Consider the following 24693-nt stretch of genomic DNA (forward strand, 5'->3'; position numbering starts at 1 on the left):
ATGTGGTCGCTAAAAAAGCACCTTCACTGGGCAACATTCTTTCACCTAGTTTTTTTGTAAAAAATAAACCTGTTTCCACCTGGCTTGAACACAAGGGATTTTTTAGGTGCGGCACCTCACGCTGCCGCACATGTGAATTTGCCTTACCTTGTAGCTCATTTTCAAATACTGGTGAGACTGTCACATATTTCATTTCGAGGTACATTAATTGTAATACCACCAATGTGGTTTATTGCATTAAGTGCACCAGCTGCAACCTACTTTATATTGGTTGTACAGTGAGAAAACTCAAGGTGCGTTTTAATGAACATATCCGGGATATTTATAATTCTAAGGGCACCGTTATTCCAGCCAGAAATCTCTCATCGGCATCCAGACATTTTATTTCACATCACAATTGCAATACTGACTCCCTGCGTGTTTTTGGCTTAGAAAAAGTTAAAATCTCTCCTCGTGGTGGTGATATCCAACATCAGGTTCTCACACGTGAGGCTTTTTGGATATTTCATTTGGGAACTAGAATACCCAATGGTCTTAATCTGAGACGAGATGTCATTTTTCATTATTAAATCTTGGTAGATAATGTTCGCATGTACATTTCGGATGATAGAGGGTTTTTTTATGTGGAATTTTAATATCAAAAATCTTTTCTGTATATATGAAAAAAAAAAAAAAATCTGTTCACTTATTGTTGAATTTTTGTATTGTTGCTTTGTATGTTATCTACCCCATGCTGGCACATGTGCTTTCTGATTAAACACACTCCTCCCATTGGTAGGAGTGAGTTTAAATGCTTGTGAGCAAGACATGTTCACTCAGGCTTGACAAAGAACGCAGGCAGCGTTCGAAACGCGTAGCCTTACGCCGCATATGGGCTCCCTATTTTTGTCATCACATTAATTTTTACGTCCTTTAATAAAATTTTGCATCAGTTTTACTACTACTCCGGAAGCTGGATTTTTCCCCTCCAAATTGGATCACCAGCCAAGGTAAAGCGGACAGCTGTGGTCTGGTATTCTCAGGGTGGGAAGGTCCATAGTTATTGGGCCTTCACAGCCTAAAAATAGCAGGCCGCAGGCACCCCAGACGTGGCGCATCCACTAGATGCGCCAATCCTGGCGCTTCACCCCAGCTCATCCCGTGCCCTGGTGCAGTGGCAAACGGGGTAATAAATCGGGTTGATACTAGCTGTAAAGTCACCTGAGATCAAGCCCAGCAGTTTGTGATGTCATCGCGTCTATTAGATACCCAACATCATAAACTGTCAGTACTAACAAAAAAAAAAAAAAAATCGACAAAAGAAATTTATTTGAAAAAACAGTCCCCAAAACATTTCCTCTTTCACCAATTTATTGTAAGAAAAAAAATAAAGGGGTCCCACGACGACTCTGGACCGTCTAGAATATGGGGGGGGAGACACTCAGGGAACGTATCCCCCATTTTCTAGGAGTGCGGACCCTTCATGTGAGGAGTGTGGGTGCAATGAATCTGCACTCACTCTCCCCGGGTCCACAGCAGCAGAGTCCAGGTCGTAATGGTTGCTACCAAAGCTGCAATGCCCTGCTCATGAGGTAAGGGCATGCCTAATCAGGAGAACTACTGTAGAGGAAGCTCTGCTCACTGGTATATAGGTGCTCAGAGGTAATAATAGATAAAATTAGTGAGTAACCTCGGCACTCTAAATCTCCCAGACTAAGTCAGTAAGTCACAACGGATAGTAATGCAAAATCACTCTTTATTGGTCCATATTAAGAAAAAAAAATTTTTCATAAGCATATATGTTTTTTTCCAAAACAAGTTACAAATGACGTTTCGGCCTGAGCCTTCGTCAGATTGGATTTATCTGCATGTAATCATGAAAAATGACAATAATCAGTATCACATAAGAGTGAGAGAACAATAACATAAACTCGAACAATGTAGAGGTACAATTGGGATGTAGCAAAAAAATTGCAACACAGCAAGAAATGAAACACATGATACAAATGTCATAATACAGTACAAGGACAATATAGTAATGACAAATATGGGGTCAGAGTAGGCTTAGACAGCTCTGGTACGAAAGAGATGTCAATCATAAAGTAACATGTGCAGTAGGTGTAGAGCTACACTATGCATGGCAGAGCTAATGGGTAGACAGACCATAGAAAAAGAACGGAGAAAAAGTGGAGAAAAGGTGGAGAAAAGGTGGAGAAAAGGTGGAGAAGAAGTGTTTGTTCATGCCAGATGGGAGATAAATAATTTTTTACCGGCGCTGTCATTTACTGTAACGTGATCATCGGTATACGGTGTATACCTGTGATCACGTGAGCGGGGACCGGAAAAACCGTCCTGAATCATGATCTCCAGGGTCTCAGCTAGCCCTGAAACCCCGGAGATTTTCTGACGCTGGGGGGCGTTATTCACTTATTTCTGCCTGCTGTTTATAAACGGCAGATCAGAATAAGTTTACATTAACACGACCGATCCATTTTTGCGGTCTGCAAAAAACAGTCCGTTTTTTTTCACGGGTGCATCCGTGTGGCATCCATTACCGTTCCGTAGACGGTCCGTATGTCATCTGTTTGTCATCCGTGTGCCTTCCGTTTTTTTTGTGTACTGCAAAAAAACTGAAGGAGGGTAAATGCATAAATTTACCCAGGATCCATAGCTTCATCCTACATGAGGCGGTCACATGTTCACTCCAGTGCCATTTTCTACTGCTTTTCACAGCGTAGAGCGTTCTGGTGATTTTCTTGTGCTTGTGCACTTCATATCAGTCTTTTCTGTCATTATAATGGCAGAAAGACACATAATGTCCCACTCTCCTGCATTTTATAATTTTGCACCCTTTGGTGCCTTTCATATGGCACTAAGGGGTGCTTAGCTTTGTATTTAGCCAAAAAAAATGAAAAAAAAAATGACGTAGGGTTCCCCCTAGTTTTGTAGCCAGCTAGGGTAAAGCAGACGGCTGCAGCCTGCAGACCACAGCTGGCAACCTCACCTTGGCTGGTAATCCAAAACTGAGGGCACCCCACGCTGTTATTTTAAATTAAATAAATAATTTAAAAAAAAACCACGTAGGGGTCCCCCCAAAATTGGATCACCAGCCAAGGTAAAGCAGACAGCTGGGGTCTGATATTCTCAGACTAGGGAGGTCCATGGTTATTGGACTCTCCCCAGCCTAAAAATAGCAGGCCGCAGCCGCCCCAGAAGTGGCGCATCCATTAGATGCGCCAATCCTGGTGCTTCGCCCCAGCTCATCCCGCTCCCTGGTGCGGTGGCAAACGGGGTAATATATGGGGTTAATACCAGATGTGTAATGTCACCTGGCATCAAGCCCTGGGGTTGGTGAGGTCAGGCGTCTATCAGATACCCGACATCACCAACCCAGTCAGTAATAAAAAAAAATAGACGACAAACACATTTTTATTTGAAAAAACACTCCCCAATACATTCCCTCTTCAACCAATTTATTAGAAAGAAAAACAAATCCAGGTCTGGTGTAATCCAAGGGGTTGCCATGACGATCCACACTGTCCCAGTCAATGAAGAGCAGAATGTTCCCCATTGGCTGGGAGAGCAATGCAGTGTCCTTAGCTAACATCAATGGGTCAGCCCAGGTCACTGCAGGGGATGACAAGTGCTGCTGTCATTACCTGCGCTGATCTCCAGCACACTGACAGCACCTGTCACTGAGTTCAATGACCGCCGCCTTCACAGCCAAGTATCGCGAGAGGCACGTGACGTCACCGCTAGTCAGTCTCGGGTCGGAAGCGAGAGAAGGTGATGTGACAAGCGGCGGCCATGGAGGACAGTGACAGCGCTGAGGTCGGGATGGCGGGACTTCATCACCGCAGGTAAGCCGAGCGGGACCATGTGTGCAGAGTGTGTGTGTGTGTGTGTGTACATGTGTACATGCCGCGGGCAGGAGGGGGCGGAGTGAACTGAGTGGGGAAGTGTCGGCTTCCTGCACGTAACTAGGATAAACATCGGGTTACTAACCAAAGCGCTTTGGTTGGATACCCGATGTTTATCTTGGTTACCAGCTTGTGGCAGGCTGCCAGCGATGGCTCCTGCACACTGTAGCTGTAAAAAGCCCTGCTTTTTGCTGCTAGAACCGTTCTCGAACGTAGCTAGAACTATCGAGCTTTAGCAAAAAGCTCGAGTTCTAGTTCGATCTAGAACAGCCCCCAAAATCACTCGAGCCTCGAACTGGAGAACCACGAACCGCGCTCAACTCTAGTCGTGGGACCTGTAAGTATAATGACAATGTTTATTATTAACTATATTCTTTATTTTACAGCCCCCCCATCACATGACTGTAGTCCAAGATCAGTGATCGGACGCAAGACCATGTTATCTCGATCCCGATCTTTACAATATGATCGGGCGAGGCTCCCTGATCATCGGGGGGATCACCCATCACTATTTACAATATACAGTGCTGCTCACCATTATTGGCACCTTTTCATTTTTTTTATAGACTGTACAATATCTTCAGAAATAAATGGAAATGCACCAAAATTATATCCTCAGTATTTTTAATTAGTGGTCTAAAATACAACAATAAAACATTGTTTGTCAACTTACATGTTGCAATTTCAAAGACGAAACAGAATAAACAGCATGTGCAGCAATAAAGGCGCCTAATTAATACTTGGTTACACCCCTAATAAATACATGGTTGTACACCCTTTGGCATTGATGAGCCTCCAAACATTTCTTGTAGCCATCTACAGTGCCTTGCGAAAGTATTTGACCCCCTTGAATTTTTCAACCTTTTCCAAATTGTCACTCCAGGAAAGGAGACAAACTCTAGCGCCACCTATTGGAAATAGCAATCCTAAAAATCAAAAGTGGCCTTTTAACAAGCCTTTTCATATGACCTAGGATATATACCAGATCAGAATCCCAATTTGCAGATACGGTGTTTCGGGGTGATTGCCCCTCGTCTGTGCAAAGTGTGGGTAACTCACATTTCAGGCTTCAAACATAAAAGATAAACATTTTAATGTTATGGTGAAGAATCTTCAACAAGTAGGACACAATTGTGAAGTTGAACGAAAATTATTGCATATTTTAAACTTTTTAAAAAAATAAATAACGGAAAATTGGGGCGTGCAATATTATTCGTCCCGTTTAAGTTAATACTTTGTAGCGCCACCTTTTGCAGTGATTACAGCACAAGTCACTTGGGGTATGTGTCTATCAGTTTTGCACATCGAGAGACTGAAATTCTTGCCCATTCTTCCTTTGTAAACAGCTGGAGCTGAGTGAGGTTGGATGGAGAGCGTTTGTGAACAGCAGTTTTCAGCTCTTTCCACAGATTCTCGATTGGATTCAGGTCTGGACTGTGACTTGGCCATTCTAACACCTGGATACGTTTATTTGTGAACCATTCCATTGTAGATTTTGCTTTATGTTTGGGATCATTGTCTTGTTGGAAGACAAATCTCTGTCCCAGTCTCAGGTCTTTTGCAGACTCCAGGAGTTTTCTTCAAGAATATTCCTGTATTTGGCTCCATCCATCTTCCCATCAATTTTAACCATCTTCCCTGTCCCTGCTGAAGAAAAGCAGGCCCAAACCATGATGCTGCCACCACCATGTTTGACAGTGGCGATAGGGTGTTCAGGGTGATGAGTTGTGTTACTTTTACGCCAAACATATCGTTGGCATTGTGCCCAAATAGTTCGACTTTGGTTTTATCTGACCAGAGCACCTTCTTCCACATGTTTGATTTGTCTCCCAGGTACCTTGTGGCAAATTTTAAATTACACTTTTTATGGATATCTTTGAGAAATGACTTTGCCACTCTTCCATAAAGGCCAGATTTGTGCAGTGTACGACTGATTGTTGTCCTATGGACAGACTCTCCCACTTTAGCTCTAGATCTCTGCAGTTCATCCAGAGTGATCCTCTTGGGCCTCTTGGCTGCATCTCTGATCAGTCTTCTCCTTGTTTGAGATGAAAGCTTGAATGGACGGCCAGGTCTTGGTAGACTTGCAGTGGTATGATATTCCTTCCATTTCAATATGATCGCTTGCATAGTGCTCCTTGGTATGTTTAAAGTTTTGGAAATCTTTTTGTAACCAAATCCGGCTTTAAACTTCTTCACAACAGTATCACGGACCTACCTGTTGTGTTCTTTGGTCTTCATGATGCTCTCTGCGCTTTAAACAGAACACTGAGGCTATCACAGAGCAGGTGCATTTATACGGAGACTTGATTACACACACATTATATTTATCATCATCAGTCATTTAGGACAACATTGGATAATTAGTTGGCAATAAACTATAATTTTCAAGTAAAACATTTCTCACCTTCTAGGTATGATAATGGCTTCAACCCTTGTGAATTTTGTGATGTTTAAAATGATGCTATTTGTGTGTAAAACATTACCCTCATTCTGAGCACAAGGGTTTCTCCTCTGTGTGAATTCTCTGGTGAGTAACAAGATGTGATTTTTGGTTAAAATATTTTCCACATTCAGAACATGAATATGGCTTCTCCCCTGTGTGATTTCTCTGGAACATAGACTCTGAAGAAAATATTTTCTCCCCTGTGTGACTTCTTTTGTGTTTAGCAAAATTTGATTCATCTGCAAAACATTTCCCACTTTCTGAACATGTAAAAGGCTTCTCCCCTGTGTGAATTCTCTGGTGAGTAACAAGATGTGATTTTTTGTTAAAACATTTTCCACATTCAGAACATGAATATGGCTTCTCCCCTGTGTGAATTATCTGATGTGTAACACAAGCTAATTTACGTGCAAAACATATCCCACATTCTGAACATTTAAAAGGCTTCTCGCCTGTGTGAGTTCTCTGATGTGTAACAAGATATGATTTTTGGTTATAACATTTTCCACATTCAGAGCATGAATATGGCTTCTCCCCTGTGTGAATTCTCTGATGTGAAACAAGATGTGATTTACATGCAAAAGATATCCCACATTCTGAACATGTAAAAGGCTTCTCCCCTGTGTGAATTCTCTGGTGTCTAACAAGATTTGATTTTTGGTTAAAACATTTTCCACATTCAGAACATGAATATGGCTTCTCCCCTATGTCAGTTCTCTGGAACATAACAGACTCTGAAGAAAGTCTTTTTTCCCCTGTGTGAATTTTATGGATTTTTCCATATGCTGAAGTTGAGAACGGCTTCTCTGCTGTGAGAGCACTTTGATTTGATGAGGCATTCACTTCAGTTATATCTTGTGTGATATCAAAGTCATCTGATTTAAAAATTGAAGATGTCAGTTGTGCTTCTAATCTCCTGGTAGATTCATCTGCCAAGAATAAAAAATATTTTTAATAATATATACAAATTTAAGGATATCATTTATAAGATAGCTTGAAACGTTACAGACATCACTGCATACTTACCTTCCAGGCCGCCCTACAATGTCTTCCATGGCCTCTATCCCTGCTGCTGTCTCCCAGGACCTGCGCATGCCATGCAAATCTCCTTTGAGTGTGCTTAAGGCATCCGTGCACCTATTCTTAAAGGTCCAGCATACCCTAACCAGGAAGTGCCTCTCAACTTATGGCTAAGAGGCACTAGGTACTTAATGTATCCTCCCCCTATGGGAAGTGCCTAGGCAACATGGTCAATCCTTAGAGAAGTGTTGCTAGCTCTCAGTTCCTGTTCCATTTGCTGAGTCTTATGTTCTGTGTGTGCGAACATGTGTCTGTATCCTGGTATCCACAATGCCCGGGAAACCTGCTGCATTTATCTATCTATATCAGCTGTGTCTACCATATTTGCTTCACCTGTCGTATCAGCTATATCCACTGCACCTGCTTACGCACCCAACCGCATCAGTGACTGTTAGTAACCAATCCAGGATCCCAGGGGTCAGCTGTTGCAGTGACAGGGCACCCTGGAATAGCCCTTGGCATCTACCTTCCAGCACAAGCCTATCCTCACCATCAAAACCTCTAATGAAGCCGAGATATCTGCTTAGTTATGCTCCTCCTGGTTGAGATGGTGCTGCAGCCCAGTGGGCCCACTCCCGTTCGCGCCCACAAGCATAACAGTTTGCCCAGGCCATGGATCCCACTGGCTCCAGAACGTTTCATCTCGCAGCAAGATTGTCCGTCAATGGGAACAAGACTGGATCCTGAACTATTTGCAGTCAGTGGACACCTGCTTGAAAGCCTTCACCCCAATGCCTCCACTCGATCTTGTCCCAGTTGTAGTCTCCACCCCGACACCATATCCAGCTCCAATCTTTGGTCCTCATCTATGCTCCTCTGTGCTCTAACGGTGACCCCAAGCAATGAAGAAAGATTCATAAAATCAGTGCTCCATGCACTTTGAACTTTTATTAATTTTGGACAGGTCCAAAGTAGCCTTTATGATGTCAGATATGAACGGTGAGCCCCTTGCTTAGATCAATTAATTATAGTAGAGAATTCAGCCTGTCGTATTGGATGTACAAATCTTTCAGGGGGCATTCTGCAAGATAATTGAAGAACTGGGTAGAATCTGCACTCCATAGACTGCCACGAAATTCTCACCATAGGCCACTATGCCATTCATTTCCCCACTTCCAAACTAGGCTGGAATAATGAGGCACTGGTGGCTTCATTCTGAGAGGTTCTGTCCTGCAGAAACAAAGACGAACTGGCGGGCCATAATATACCATATTCCCTGGACGACTTGGTATCTCTGGCTGTCCGCATTTATCTCAGGTTCTAAGAACTGCAGTTCCTGCTGCTTTCTCTAACTGCATGAAGGTAGATAACGTGAACCTGGCAAAGCCTCGTCCAGTGAACCATCGCAACACAGTCACATACGTTTATGTCCTTTGAAGCCGGGAAACTTCCAAGCCTAGGGTCCGTAGGAGAGGCTATCCTAGATGAAAGCAAGTCCTCTCTGTATTTATCCATATCACGGGCGGCACGGTGGCTCAGTGGTTAGCACTGCAGTCTTGCAGCGCTGAGGTCCTGGGTTCAACTCTTACCAAGGACGCCATCTGCAAGGAGTTTGTATGTTCTCCCCGTGTTTGCGTGGGTTTCCTCCGGGTACTCTGGTTTCCTCCCACACTCCAAAGACATACAGATAGGGAATTTAGATTGTGAGCCCCAATGGGGACAGTGTCATCTGCAAGGAGTTTGTATGTTCTCGCCGTGTTTGCGTGGGTTTCCTCCGGGTACTCTGGTTTCCTCCCACACTCCAAAGACATACAGATAGGGAATTTAGATTGTGAGCCCCAATGGGGACAGTGTTCCCAATGTATGTAAAGCGCTATGGAATTAATAGCGCTATATAAATGAATAAATTATTATTATTATTATTAATTATTATCTGTGTCCGTATCCTGTGGCAGCACAGATTCACTGAGTTGGCCTATCTGGACTCTAGTTCTGCCGGAAACTTCATAAAACAGCCCATTGTGGATCAGTAACAGATTCCAATTCAATGACTTCAAGCTCCTATAGCAGTTTCATCCGTGGATGTAAAACTTGTGTAGGAGACTAACCTGTTCATCACTGAACAAGTTGAACTCTGGGTGGAAATGCTGCACTCAAGGAAGATCGCCTTCTATATTGGGTGCGACAACCCTGCAAATTTATAGAAGGCGATCTTCCTTGAGTGCAGCATTTCCACCCAGAGTTCAACTTGTTCAGTGATGAACAGGTTAGTCTCCTACACAAGTTTTACATCCACGGATGAAACTGCTATAGACAGACAAGACAGACTCGTTAATCTGAAGCCATGTCAGAGTCTGTCTTGGACTGGCGATCCGGAGATGTGCTCAGATGGAGTCAGCCCTGTTAAGAAAAATGTCTCATTTCAGTCCGTCATGCCCGATGACCAGTGATGCCCTCAAATCTTCTGGGTCTGCCATCCGCATGCTGCGTTTATGCTGATGTCTTTGACAAGAGGAGGATGAGACTCTTCCTCCACGCAGGCCATATGATTGCCTTATCAACATACTTTCTGGTTTCTCACCTCCCCTCGGCCAGGTCTACCCTCTGTCCCAGGCAAAAAGCCAAGCCTTTCCAGAGCAAATCAAGGAGAATCTGGCAAGGGCATTTTTCCAGAAGTCCTTATCAGATGGAACCGGGTTCTTCTTCTTTCAAAAAAAAAAAAAAAAAGATGGTTCCCTGCCCCCCCTGTGTAGATTATAAAGGTCTCAACCATATCAAGGTAAAGAATAAGTATCCTCTGCTGTTTATACTGGAGGTGTTCAACCATATCCAAGGTTCCAGAATCTTCTCCGAGCTCGACCTCCGTGGTGCATACAACCTTGTCCATATATGGTCGAGAGACAAAGGGAAGCCTGCCTTTAATAGCCATGGTGGCCACTGTGAGTTTTAGGTAATGCCATTCAGACTCCGCAATGCTGTGGCGGTTTTCCAGGAATTAGTGAACCATATCTTCTGAAATCTGCTCTACTCAAGCGCAGTGGTGTATCTGGATGACATTCTGGTATTCTCACCCAATCTGACAACGCACAGGAGTAATATTGGCCAGGTTCTACATAGATTGTAGGAGAATTGTTTATATGCCAAATTCGAGAAGTACCTTTTTAAATGCACTTCATTTCTTTTCCTGGGTTACATATTCTCAGACACCAGTTTTAATATGGATCTGGAGAAGGTGTCAGCAGTTCTGAAGTATGGCTTCGTCCTGACGGAGTGAACGTGATTCAGCATTTCCTGGGTTTCACAAATTATTACTGCCAATTCATTCCTCAATTCTTGCCCCAGATTCTCCCTATCACGGCCCTGACTCACAGGGGGAATCCTAAGATGTGTATTTCTGAAGGAGAGAGTGCATTTATCACCCTCAAGTAGACATTCTCATCAGCTCCGCCACTGCATAGAACAGAGATTAACAGACAGTTCTTCTTGGAAAAGGATACTTAGTCCTCCAGGGCCGGTGTGATCCCCACGCAGAAGTCGGCTTCTGGTAAGTGGGTAACCTGTCGTTTCTTCTTCAAGGGCTTCTCTGCTCCTGAGCGCAACTAGTCAATTGATAACCGAGAATTGTTGGTGATCAAGATAGCTCTAGAGGTGTGCCGATACTGTCATGGTGACACACCGGCTGCAGAAGGTTGTTGCATTTTCCTGCGCTAATTGCTCCTTGATATTTCATTCTTTCTTCCCTGATGTGAATTGAGTTTCAGGTATGTTCTCTGTCAGGGTTAAAGCTTTCCCCTCTAGGAACCTGCGAACACCTTGGCAATTCAGCTGCTAATCCTTATCCCGACGCCCTGTGTCCATATATACCTGCATTACACCTTGGTTTGTTGCCAGAGATAGAGTTCAAGCCGCTTTACACGCTACGACATCGCTAAAGCGATCTCGTTGAGGTCACAAATTTTGTGACCACATGCGGCAGCGTTAGCGATGTCGTTGCGTGTGACACCTATTAGTGATTTTGAATCGTTGCAAAAACGTTCAAAATCGCTAATCGGTGACATGCCCCCCCTAAGCTCAATTATCGTTGCTGCTGCAGTAACGATGTTGTTCGTCGTTCCTGCGGCAGCACACATCCCTATGTGTGACACCGCAGGAACGAGGAACCTCTCCTTACCTGCGTCCCGCCCGCAATGAGGAATGAAAGAGGTGGGAAGTATGTTACGTCCCGCTCATCTCCGCCCCTCCTCTACTATTGGACGGCTGATGTCGCAGCGTGTAAAGCACCCTTTAATCTCCACATTGTGTCTGATAGAGGTGTCCAAGTCACATCTCAGTTCTGACAAATTTCCTGTGGTACTTTGTTAATGAACACCACAGCGATTGGGTCAAGCTTCTACCATGGGCGGAGTGCTCCTATAATCATGTGAGTCATCCAGTAACTCTCCATTCCTCATTGTATATGGACAGCAGCCCAAGAACACTCTCCCTGTGGTTATCACCTCCAGCAATCCTGCCTCCGATGTTCTTGTCAAGGGGTTCTCCAAAGTCTAGGTGAAGACCAAGGCCTCCCTGGAGCAGTCCTCCAATAGAATGAAAAGTCATGCAGAAAAGAGATGCCTGGATCCTCCTTCGTTCTGTCCTAGAGTCAAGGTGTGGCTCTTTTCTAGATATGTCGGTTTCAAAATGCCTTCTTTCAAGTTGTCCCTTCTAGGTGCTTCAAAAGATCAACACTGTGTTCTATAAGCTGAAGATTTTAGCCTCCTTGCGGAATACCAACTCCTTTCATGTGTTCTTCCTCAAGCCTGTCGTCCTGAGCCTCTACTTCAGAAATCCTGGTACCCTGCCTTCACCGGTAAGTGTGAAAGGTGTCTTTGAGGCAAAAGGCATCCTTGCCATGAAAAAAGTGAAAGGTAAAACTTTCTTTTTGGTTGACTGAGTGGGGTTTGGTGGAGAACAGTAATGCCCATCTTCTGCTGAAAAAGATTCCTTTCAGGCCTGGAAAAGGAAGGGGGGACACAAGGCGGTGCACTGTAAGGCTGTTACCGGCGTCCCTGCATGGTTCTGTCCGCTTTCCCCGGCGGAGACGCTAGCACACTTACTTTCCTTGTTGCCCAGCGTTGGCTTCAATTTCCCCGGTCCCTGCCACCATTTCCCAGGGCCTGCACATGCCATGCAGGTCTCCTGGGAGCACGCTTAGGGCATTGGCACACCTATTATTAAAGGGCAAGTGTGCCCCAACCCGGAAGTGCCTCCTAGCCTATAGCTGAGAGGCACTAGGTATGTAAGGAATCCTCCCCTTAGCGGAGGTGTGGCGCCCCTGAGGCTTCAGCCACCACAGAGGTACTGCACCTCAGCCAGAGGTGTGGTATCCCATCCTGGGTAAGGAGGAGGTCAATGCAGGTTCATGCAAAAGCACAGCACACTCACTTAGCAACACATCACCAAACATGGTGAGGGCGTGATTATACCTGAACCAGACCGGGGGGTAAAGTCAGCTGAGTGGGAACAGAGGTGTCGTGTGGAGGAAGTTAGAACAGTCTAAAGATCAAGTCAGGTGAGGAGCAGTGGAGGAGCTAAGACCCATGGTCTGGAGCTGGTACCGGTCGGCCCGGGCTCAAACAGAAAGGTCCCAGAGACCACGAGAATTACTACACTACCCCGTGGCCTTGTTCTACACCTAATCAAGTGGAGGGACATGGTCGCAAATCAGGAACTGGTTCCTAGGCTAGCGGAGATTAAACCCATGGGCTCCCTTGTAAAACCAGTGACTGAGGTGACGTCAAGCACCAAAGCTACTACCGCACACGAATTCGCTGGAAGGTGACCCAAAAAGGACCAAAGAGATAGCGCTTCATGCCGCCCGACAGGGTTCACGAGCACTGGAACAGGGTTCAGTGAGAGAGTGCGCATGGCAGGAGGGAGAAGCCAGCGCAGAAGTCGGCCAGAGAAAGAATACATAAAGAAAGTTGCACCGGACACAACCTCCAAACTATCCGGGCGGCTACAGTGAGTAAACACCTATTGACTGCACCCCTGAGTCGCTCCATTATTCGCCTGCGCCCACCATAATAGACTACTACTACCACCCCCCTCTGTCCTTGGGCCCAGCTCTACCTGTGGAGAGTTACACCATCCAAGCTGTGTCACCATCAGCCCCAGAGGTTCCCTAATCCCGAAGCGGCGGCACCTATATTGCCGCATACCACAGGTGACGTCACAAATCAACCATCATCCCGTATATCTTTATTAAACAACACCGCCGGGGTCACAGAACCAGGCCACGCCACCGCGTTGCCTGATCAGCAGCAGAACCGCAGCCTGGTGACGAGTCACCCACGGCCCAGGTGGGCACGTCAGAGGTACTTGGGCAACGTGTTCTATCCTCAGAGACATATTGCTAGTTGTCAAGTCCTATTCCGTTTGCGGAGTCTTATGCTATGTGAGTGAACACGTGTCTGTATCCTAGTACTCGCTGTGCCTGGCAACCCTGCTACATCTATCTATATAAGCTATGCATATCGTACCTACTACATTCATCTATACCAGCTGTGCCTGCTGGAGCAGCATTAACTGTCAGTATCTCATCCCCAACCCCTGAGGCCAGCTGTTGCAGTACCGGGATTCCCTAGAGTAAAACCTGGCATCTACCTTCCAGCACAAGCCTATCCTCACCATGAAAAGCTCTAATGAAGCCAAGGTAGTCGCTGAGTCATGCCCCTCCTGGTTGAGACAGTGTTGCGGCCCAGTGGGCCTACTCCCGTTCGCACCAGCAAGCATAACAGTTTGCCCAGGCCATGGATCCCACTGGCTCCAGAACTCCTTAGCTCACGGGTATTGAGGAAGAGATTGTCCATCAATAGGAACAACAAGACCAGATCCTGATTTACTTGCAGTCAGTGGACACCTGCTTGCAAGCCTTCCATCCAGCACAAACCTATCCTCACCAACAGAAGCTCTAGTGAAGATGAGGTAGTCACTTAGTTACGCCCCTCCTGGTTGAGCCAGTGCTGCGGCCCAGTGGGTCCACTCATGCTTTCAAACGCGAGCATAACATAGCTAAAGAACTTACAAGGTATACAAATTGTTATTATTTACTCCAACAAAAAACGTTTACAATCTAAGAGTAGACCCCAAAGCAGGAACCAGTAGACCAGGATGTTCATTTTGCCTCCCGTGTATTGGAATAATAAGCCATCAAATAATATTTTGTAAGATAAAATTATACCAAACTACTTCTCTGTGAGTGGAAAAATGGAGGGTTTCCACAATGGTTGTAGCTGAAAGATTCTTGATAAAGAGATATGGCTTCATAATCCAATCCATCAAAATCCCAGAGCCAAATGTCCTCGATGCTTCTCAGCCTTGCAGTGTACCCAGACACTGTCACTATCCACGTTTATCATTGCCACAGGGAAAAACCCACATAAACATTTACGGTTTGCGTGTCTCATGGAGCACAAGCTGGCCACTAGGTGTTGGGCACTAAAATGGCAGATTTGCAATTTTCACTCTACAACAGGGGTGGAGAACCTTTTTACTGCCGGGGGCCATTTGGAATTTCCTACTAACCTTCGGGGCCATTTAATGAAAACAGCTGACATGTGTGCTGACCGCCGCCGCCTGCCCGCTTAACGGGACACGCTCCATGACGGATATATCCGTCCATGGTCGTGAAGGGGTTAATGCACCCCCATAATCCTCTGGCCACTGTGATTAAATACATATTCACTTCTCCTTGTTCCCCCGCTACTGCGGTCTCCTCAGCGTGTGTCCAATCTTCTGCCACTCTGCACATCTCAGCACAGTGTGCAGTAGTGATGTCATTGCGCTCTAGTGTGCTGACACATCAGAGCGCAGACACAGTGGGAGAATGCCATCTGTGATGCCAATACAATTGAAAGTGCTATCCTTGGCGGGGGGCCCGATACCAGCGTTTGCACCGGGCCCCACAGCAATTGTGTGGCCGCCGCTATTGGCTGAGATCCCTAAACCGCCTAAACACCTGCGACCGCAATCGTTCTGTCCCTGGGCTTTGGTTCTAACTACTGTACAGAAAAAATATGACTGTAGACAAGAACATATCTACTAAAATGATCGCCCTCCACCTCAGCAGCCTTCATCGTCAGTGATTTAGTAACTAGAGGTGACACATCTGGAGTAATTACAGTATGTGGCTCGGGGGCTCTCAGCAATCCAAACTATTGTAGGGGCCAATATCTTCTGTCAGATGAGTTTCTTGAAGAAATATTAGACATTTATTTTCTGCCTCTCGGACTCCACAATGGACGGCTCCAGTACAAGGTCTTATATAATGGAGATTTGTACAATTCAGAGAAAATATCTTTCAGGTTCTTGAAGGTAAAAATATCAGAACTTTATGTGTTACTTTCCTTTTTTTTCTAATTAAATCTTGGAAATCCTGTGGGTGGGCTGCCCGGCCTCCATGTACCTACTGTGGGGTAATTCTAACCTCCCTCATATGTTACAGTTACCCTGTGCCCAACTTTGGATAACAACGCCCCTATCAGCACATTCATCAGAAGGGAGAGAAGGAAGATCCATCAATAAGATGCCGAGATTCTAGGAAGATGGAGTCATTGCTCTAGTGGGAGAAACAATAAGAATCTTGTAGTTATGATACCTATTAATGGAGAGAGGTCTACTGAGGTCTCTTCATCAACTACAAGATTATTATTCTGTTTCTCCCAGTGAGAGAAATCAGTCTTTATTCACCTGACGAACACGGCACCAAACTAAGAATCTAGGAAGTCACCAGCATCATTAGGGTAAGTTCACACAGTGCGTTTTTCGTGGCGTTTTTGCGCGTTTTTCGGGTGCGTTTTTGCTCAGAAAACTGCATGACTTTGCTTCCCCAGCAAAGTCTATGAGTTTTCATTTTTGCTGTCTGCACACACCGGTTTTTTTTTAGCTGCGTTTTTGTGGTGCCCATAAAAAACGCAGCATGTCAATTATTTTTGTGTTTTTCACTGCGTTTTCCACCCATTGAGTTCAATGAGATGTTCATAAATTGCAAATATAGCTGCGTTTTAGTGCGTTTTTATTACTAAAAATGCAGCTATAAACGGAAGGGGTGAGTAGTAAAGTGACATGTACAGGAAGAGGATTCCTTCTGTCAGTAAACACAGAAGCGTGAATCCTCCCGGTACCGCCACCACTGCTTCCATTTCCCGCCCGGTGCCATGTCCGCTCCCGTGCAGGAGGTGGAAGCGGCTGCTAAATCAAAAGTGAACAGTAGAAAAATGTCATACTCACCTGTCTGCAGACTCCCGGTGCCATTTCCGCTCCCAGCTCCTCTCCCGGTCACGTCACCCCCGCTCCGGCTGTGTGCCGGCTCCCAGGCACGTCCGATAGCTGCATGACCTGGCCGTGAGGACCTGGCGGTGATCACCTGATGCGGTCACCTGACTCATCAGCTGATCGTAAGTCTCGTGGTGACGCCGGATTTTACCGCTGAGTGACTGATTCCCCGGCGCTTGCAGTCAGTTCATGACAGCTGCAGACAGGCCGGGGTGATCTCCGGAGTTCAGGTGAGAGCACCGGAGATTAGCCTGGGATGTCTGCAGCTGTCATGAACTGAATTGCAAGTGCCGGGGAATCAATCACTCGGCGCTCGCTGTAAAGTCCAGGCTGCACGCCAGAGCTCAGGTGAGAGCTCCGGAGTGCAGTGCAGGTACCTGAATCCAGGCCTGGCATTACTAGAGATTCCTCCGGTAGCCAGTCCGACGCTGCACAGACGTGTTTTTTTTTTTTGCACTGATGCATCAGCTGATTGTATAAAAGCCGTTTATACAATCAGCTGCTGTCTCATGTGATTCAGGCCCTTGAACCTGACACATCATCTGATCGCTGTAATGCCTGATTGGAGCCACAGACTCAAACTGGCTGTAAGGGGAGTCTAGAGAAAAGCCGCTCACAAAGCAAAACCCCAAGAACTCTGCAAATTTTTAACCCCTATACAGGGATTTGGAATTCCGCAGAGCTCCAGAGATCACTACCTGTGGTAGGCTGTAGTCCGTGGTCGTCAGGCAGGGTCAAAACCAGGAGATGCAAAACAGGAACCGAATCAGCAGGCAAGGGCGTAGTGAGGAGACAAAGCAGAGGTCAAATCCGGAACTGGCAGCAAGGTACAAAAACGACAGGCAGGAGGGTAGTCAAAAAACAAGCAAAGGTCAGTGCACAGGAATCAAAATACAAACAGCACATGAGCCAGGAGTACAGAACTATCTCTGGCAGTGGTCATGTGACAGGAGGGAGAATAGGAAGGGTGTGGTGTTTTCCCATTGGCTGCAGGTGAATGTTGGCAACTTCAGCTGGAAGACACACACGCCACCTACAGTCAGCCAGTGGTACTGCAGGTTCCAGGGAAACCCAGCCTAGTGGATGAGCGGAGCCTGTGCTCCGCAGAGCCACTGGCACCGACTCCTCTCCCATCACCAGCACTATTCATGGTGGGAACATGGCGTCGTCTGGCGATCGGAGCAGAAGTCGCAGGAGCGGGCTCTGGTGGGGACGTGACAATCGCTTTGCCTTCCAGCAAACCGATCAGATGACATTGGATCCGATTTGGACGGCGCGGGACCCTTGACCCAGGAATACTGTGGAGGGGGTTCTTTATTTCAATAAAGATGGAGTCACTAATTGTGTTGTGTTTTATTTCTAATAAAAATATTTTTCTGTGTGTTGTGTTTATTTTTTTATCTTTACTAGAAATTCATGGTGGCCATGTCTAATATTGGCGTGACACCATGAATTTCGGGCTTAGGGCCAGCTGATAATATACAGCTAGCCCTAACCCCAGTATTACCCAGCGAGCCATCCGGCATCAGGGCAGCTGGAAGAGTTGGAAACAGCGCCAGAAGATGGCGCTTCTATGAAAGCGCCATTTTCTGGGGTGGCTGCGGACTGCAATTCGCACCGGGGGTGCCCAGAAAGCTTGGGCACCCTGCATTGCGGATTCCAATCCCCAGCTGCCTAGTTGTACCTGGCTGGACACAAAAATTAGGCTAAGCCCACGTCATTTTTTTTTTTTTTTTATTATTTCATGAAATTCATGAAATAATTAAAAAAAAAAAAAGGGCTTCCCTATATTTTTGGTTCCCAGCCGGGTACAAATAGGCAGCTGGGGGTTGGGGGCAGCCCATACCTGCATGCTGTACACGGCTAGCATACAAAAATATGGCGAAGCCCACGTCATTTTTTTTGTTTGGGGGGGCAAAGAAATCCTGCATACAGTCCTGGAAGGAGGATTCTGAGCCTTGTAGTTCGACAGCTGCTGTCTGCTCTCCTGCATACACTATTGGATGGAGGATATTGAGCCTTGTAGTTCTGCAGCTGTCTGCTCTCCTGCATACACTAGTGGAGAATGAAGAACATATGGAAGAAGGAAATGACATCAGACCTTTTTTTTTTTTTCAAGAATCTTTAATGGCAATGTTGATAAAAAAAACGCAGAAAAACGCAGTGAGCAAAAACGCAGCCAGAAACGCACTAGAACGCGGTAGAAACGCATGCGTTTTTTTCATGCGTTTTTTAAAGACACTGCCTTTCTGTGCGTTTTTAGCGCTAAAAAACGCACAAGAACGCATGGTCAAAAAAACGCAGTGTGTGCACATAGCCATACCCTCCGCTTTCTCTTAGAGGTCCACCATACTGATTAGATTTTTCTTCCCATGATTTTCTAAGTTGTCTGCACATTCTACATACGCTGTCATTTGGCTTTACAGATTAGAGATCTGGGTAGCTAAGGGTCAACATCTTCTAATTTCTGGGGATAGGGTGGATCCTTCCTGTACAGTCTGGCTGACACAGATCTCACTCCAACAGAAGCGCGTCCAATGCCCAAAATAATGGGACCAGGGTCGAACTGGCCCACTAGGAGGTCGGGAGAACCCCCGGTGGGCCCCTGCTATTGATGGCCACGCTCCGCCCCCCTACCCACCCTGGGCCCCTATAGATATGTGTGAGAGGCCCCCCCAGCCGGTAATTTCACTAATCATATCGGCACATTGCCGATATTAGTGACATTCCCATTCCCTCTGCAGCGACAAGCAGGGAGAGCGATCTCCCTGCTCTGCCTGCTGTCACTGTTAGTGCCGCTTTGACTCCTCTGCGCAGCGATACTGCAGTAGGAGGCAGTCACAAAGTGATGACTGCTTCCTTCCTGTCCCAGTGCAGGCAGCATCGCGCTGCGGAGGACGGATCCGGCGTCGCCCCCAGGCCAGGCTGCAGGAGCAGCAGCATGTGAGTATAGAAGGTGGGGGCCGGGGGGGTGAGCAGGGGCCCCGGGGGGGGCAGGGGGCCGTTTACCTCACCAGTGACCTGCCTGGGGCCAGCCCCAGGCCAGGGGTCCCCAGACAGTGCTCCAACCGCCACCACCATCCCATCTGTCCAGCTGCTGGGGGCCTGTAGTGCAGCTGCCCCCCCCCAGTATGGTGCCCTCAGGCAGCTCCCAGGCCACAGGGCATCACAGGCCCCCAGCCTTTGAATCGTAAACTTCAGTGATTGTACAAGTTCTGTACGATCACTGACGTTTCCGCAGTTGCAGGACCTTTAGTGACATCACATGTGTCATGTGACTCACAAAAGGTCCTAGCGGTGGACTGCGGGAGTCCCCAGGCCTGCACAGATGAGGTGTGGAGGACTTGGAGATAGCGCCGGTATACAAATGTATGCGTGTCTTTCAGGCGCGCATACATCTGTACAGGAGGCAGAGCAGCGCTGCTCAGCCCCACACCACGACGTCATCACCGGGGCCGGGGCTGCAGAGGAGGAGGACGCCACAGGACTGAGGCAGAGGAGCGCACCTCACTCCTGCACCGACATGACATCATCACCGGGGCCGCAGCTGCAGGGATGAAGAGGAGGACGCGCAGGCACAGCTAAGCGCTCCAGAGGAGCCGAAGATGTACATGAGGGGCTGCGGGTGGGGGAGGAGCAGTGTTATTTTACAAGGGGCATTAAGAAGCGGTGGGGGACTTTATGGAGCATATTATGAGTCAGTTTGGGACATAATAGTGCAGTGGGGGACATAATAGGGCAGTGGGGGACATAATAGGGCAGTGGGGGACATTATAAGGCAGTGGGGGACATTATAGTGCAGAGGGGACACTATAGGGCAGTGGGGGACACTATAGGGCAGTAGGGAACATAATAGGGCAGTGTGGGACATTATAGGGCAGTGTGGGACATTATAGGTCAGTGGGGGACGTTATGAAAGAAATTGGGACATTATAGGGCAATGGGGGACATTATGAGGCATCAAAGATTGTGGAAGGCAGCATATTATAATGAGGAGGGGGGGAATTTATACAGGGATATAGTTGGGGGGAGATATTATAGAAAGGACAAATTTTGGGGGGACATTTTGGAAAGGGGCACTTTGTGGGGTTATTTTGGAGAGGAGCAGTGTGTGGGGATATTTTGTGCAGGAAGCAATTAAGAACCCCTTCTCATTCCACCTGTTTCCCCAGACATTATTAAATAAAAGTGGCCAGGATGAGGGACATAATTACTATATGGGGCAAGGATGAGGGAAGTACATTATTAGTTTATGGTGGCACGTGGGGCATAATTACTGTAGGGGCAAATTAGGGGACATTATTACTGATGAAATAAAAGTTAATTTTGAGGATACTGTCTCCAATGGGCGAACAAGAGTCTGACGTGGTGTAGAAATTGGGGAAATAGTGAGGAATGTGCTCTGGGAGTGATCGGCTATAGGTGACTGTTATTTTCTGCAGAGTCGTGTCATGGCAGGAAGAAGTGATGACGGTCAGCGCCGGATGAAGAGAAAAAGCGAAGATGAATAACTTCAACTAGAGACGTCACTGGTAACTCAGTGTGTTACATGTACACACACACTACACTGTACACTGTATACAGAGCTCCTGTATATAATGTCACTGGTGATCACTGTATTACCTATACACTATATACAGAGCTCCTGTGTATAATGGCACTGATGATAATATTAGTGTTATTAGCATTGTAGTTTTTATTCATGATCGTTATTGTAGTATTATATGTCCTTGTGGTAGTAATATGTCGTCTAGTCATGTACTGATATTTGTCTTGTGTGTGGTATTATTTGTTCATTATGTAATGTGGTAATAGTGTCACGGTATTTCTCCCTTGTATGTGGTTGTATTCGGTCACTATGTGGTCCGATTATGTTGTGGCGGTATTACTTTCTTGCATGTAGTTATAGTCGGTCCTTATTTAGTGTGGTTATAGTGTTGCGGTATTTCTCCCTTGTATGTGGTGATATTCGGTTACTATGTGGTCTAATTATGATGTGGTGGCATTACTCTCTAGTATGTGGTTGCTTTTGATCACTATGTGTTGGTAGTATGTTATCTGGTCATAGTGTCACGGTATTTCTCCATTGTATGTGGTATTATTCGGTCACTTTTTGGTCTGGTCATGGTGTGGTGGTATTTCTCCCTTGTATGTGGCTGTATTTGGTCACTGTTTGGTGGTAATATGTAGTCTGGTCACGGTGTGGTGGTATTTCTCCCTTGTATGTGGCTGTATTTGGTCACTGTTTGGTGGTAATATGTGGTCTGGTCACGTTGTGGTGGTATTTCTCCCTTGTATGTGGCTGTATTTGGTCACTGTTTGGTGGTAATATGTGGTCTGGTCATGGTGTGACGGTATTTCTCCCTTGTATGTGATATTATTGGTCTTGGTATAGTGGATTGTGTTGTGTATGGAGGTCACTTTTTCTCTCTATAAGGGGGAGATTATTTCCAGTAGAAAATAAATACTTCAACATTTAACCCCTCCCTGTCCTGTGACTATTACACTGCAGTAAATATGCACTTACAGAGATTCTCCAGTGAAAACAAGTAATCACCTTTACTAAGGCCACGTGCACACACTATTCAGTGAGTTTTTTACCTCCATATTGGAAGCCTAAACCAGGAGCAGTAAAATCAGAGGAAACGTAGACTAGGAACACGGGCACCACTTCTGTATTTATCCCCCACTCCAGTATTTGGCTACAAATACTGATGTAAGATACTGACCAAATACTGAACGTGGCCTAAGGATAAGTGATAACTTATTCATCAGTGGGGTCCGATTGCTGGGACCTGCACCAATCGTTCAACTTTTATCCCCCATTACACTGGAGCTCGTGTCCGAATCAACCACTAACCCATTCATTCCTCAGTGGTTGTGAGCACTGTGCTTGTTTTTATCTGGCTGCTCCACAGAGGATGAATGGAGTTGCGGTCACACACCCCACCTGCTGCTGCAAAAAGTTCCCAATCTTCCGATCGGTGCGGTTTCCACTGGTCTGTCCATCGATCAATAAGTTATCACCAACCAAACCTGTGGATCGGTGATAACTTGTTTTCACCAAAGACCCCATTACTGCAAACTACTATAATTGTACATCCCAGTTATGGTGCACAATATAGATGTGCAGGAGGCGCCTGTGTATACAGTCAAAACAACGAAATAATGGGGTGTTTATATTTAGCTGTAGGGAGGGCCCCTGGAGTCAATTCCCCTGGTGGGCCCCAGACACCCCAGTTTGACCCTGATGGGGACAGTTTTGGGTGGAAGAGCATGTGGTGGTCTAGCAGCAGAATGGTGAGCATTTCCTATGGCCGGACTACAACCCTGATAAAGCAGCCAAAGCCGGAGACTGAGAAGAATCTGTGACTTCTCTGCATTTAGTGGTCACTACTCACCTGGGCGGTCATCTGTAGGAATCTCCTCTTTACTCCGCTCATCACCCCTCACATATGTCTCTGTAGTATTAATATGGGGCAGATCTTCCCCCTGAAACAAATAATGTAAAAGTCACAGACAGATGGAGAAGTCCCATCTATGATTAGCTCTAATCCTGCCATCTCCACCGCTCTCATTACACAAGTATAACACATATAATGCTGGAGGATAAAACAAGACTGAGCACAAGACCTTCACAGCCGTCTACACATCATAGGGAGATTTCATGGCACCTTCTCTCCATCTACCTGATGATCCTGAGGAACATCGGGATCTCCTTGGTTACAGTCCTGTGGGAGAAGAGGACGGGGACATCTCTCTGGTGTTGTTCTCTTACTGGATAGAACTGGAGGAGACACATACAGGGACTGAATTCATTCCTTACATACAGATAATTATAGGCCGTGTGTATTTAGTCCTGTCTATTACCTGGTGATGTGAGGGGCTGGGGATCCTCCATCATGACGTCCTTGTACAGATCTTTGTGTCCTTCTAAATACTCCCACTCCTCCATCGAGAAATAGACGGTGACGTCCTGACATCTTATAGGCACCTGACACATACAATGATACCGTCACCCCCGATCCCTTCATAGCGTTCCTGTATAATGTCCCAGCATTCCCAGCAGTGTCACCTCTCCAGTCAGCAGCTCAGTCATCTTGTAGGTGAGTTCTAGGATCTTCTGGTCATTGATGTCCTCATGTATCCTGGGGTGAGGTGGAGCCCCGTGATTGGGCTCAGGGGTCTTCCCCATCCCTCAGACACAGGGGCCTGACAGCGCTCACTAGAGGTCTTCTTCACTACTGTGTAATCCTGGTTATGGAGAGACACAGTAATAAATCTCACTCCAGACATTTCCAGAGTCCTCACCTCTCCAGTTCTGTCCATCTGTTATTCCCATAGATAAGAATGATGTAATGTGACGTCATCAGAATCTCTCACCTCTCCAGTAAGCCGGAAGAGGATCTCTAGGGTGAGGTGTAATATCCTCTCCGCCATCTTGTCCCTGTCCATATCCATCCTTCACGGGGCAATCAGGAGAATTCTCTTCTATAGAAGATCTCCACTGAGAGGATCCGATATTGTAGGGACCTGAATGGGGAGAAGATGATATGTAAAATTAATGTAGATAATAATGAAGGTGAGATATAATTTGGATAGGAAAAAAATTCAACATGAAATGTGCTATATAAGTAGTAAAACCGACCGATAAAAGTAGCACATCATTTTTATAAAAAAACACAATCCTTCATATGGCAATGTGAACGGAAAAAACAAAAAGGTAATTGCTCCCGGAATAAGAGTAGGAAAATACAAAAGTGCAAAAACAAAACATTTCCCAGTTTTTCGGTTAAGAACAGGGCAATGGAATTAGGATTCGATGTATTCTTGTGTCTAACGGAAGAAGAGGGGCCACACATGGCGTACGGATCTGTGCACTCGCTGACGCACAATTTACCACCCATTTCTTGTATGAAGGCAGCAAAATAGTGAAAATTATCCCAATTACAAAATGTGCCCACATTATATTTCACTCCTAAACTAAAAAATTATGTAAATAACAAAGTTTAG

The 24693-nt window shown here is 46.1% G+C and overlaps 1 protein-coding gene across 1 annotated transcript; it reads right to left on the reverse strand.

The window, feature by feature from the left end:
• Window positions 1–4930: 4930 nt before the first annotated feature.
• On the reverse strand, window positions 4931–23930 carry LOC142312438 (uncharacterized). Its single transcript, XM_075351380.1, has 5 exons — window positions 23756–23930; window positions 23551–23674; window positions 23370–23467; window positions 23082–23172; window positions 4931–7274 (listed from the first exon to the last, which is right to left on the reverse strand). The coding sequence occupies exons 1-5, from the start codon at window positions 23873–23875 to the stop codon at window positions 6388–6390; spliced, it is 1320 nt and encodes a 439-aa protein (XP_075207495.1). The 5' UTR covers window positions 23876–23930; the 3' UTR covers window positions 4931–6387.
• Window positions 23931–24693: the final 763 nt, after the last annotated feature.

This window comes from Anomaloglossus baeobatrachus, chromosome 5 (assembly GCF_048569485.1).
Source record: "Anomaloglossus baeobatrachus isolate aAnoBae1 chromosome 5, aAnoBae1.hap1, whole genome shotgun sequence".
Classification (NCBI taxonomy): Eukaryota; Metazoa; Chordata; class Amphibia; order Anura; family Aromobatidae; genus Anomaloglossus; species Anomaloglossus baeobatrachus.

Excerpts from the sequence above, each read along its gene's own strand:
- LOC142312438 (XM_075351380.1), bottom strand. The coding sequence starts at position 23,875 with ATGGGGAAGACCCCTGAGCCCAATCACGGGGCTCCACCTCACCCCAGG. Across the intron at positions 23,675-23,755 it reads CTGAGCTGCTGACTGGAGAG|GTGCCTATAAGATGTCAGGA; the intron begins GTGACACTGCTG and ends TGTATGTGTCAG. Across the intron at positions 23,468-23,550 it reads CCAGCCCCTCACATCACCAG|TTCTATCCAGTAAGAGAACA; the intron begins GTAATAGACAGG and ends TGTCTCCTCCAG.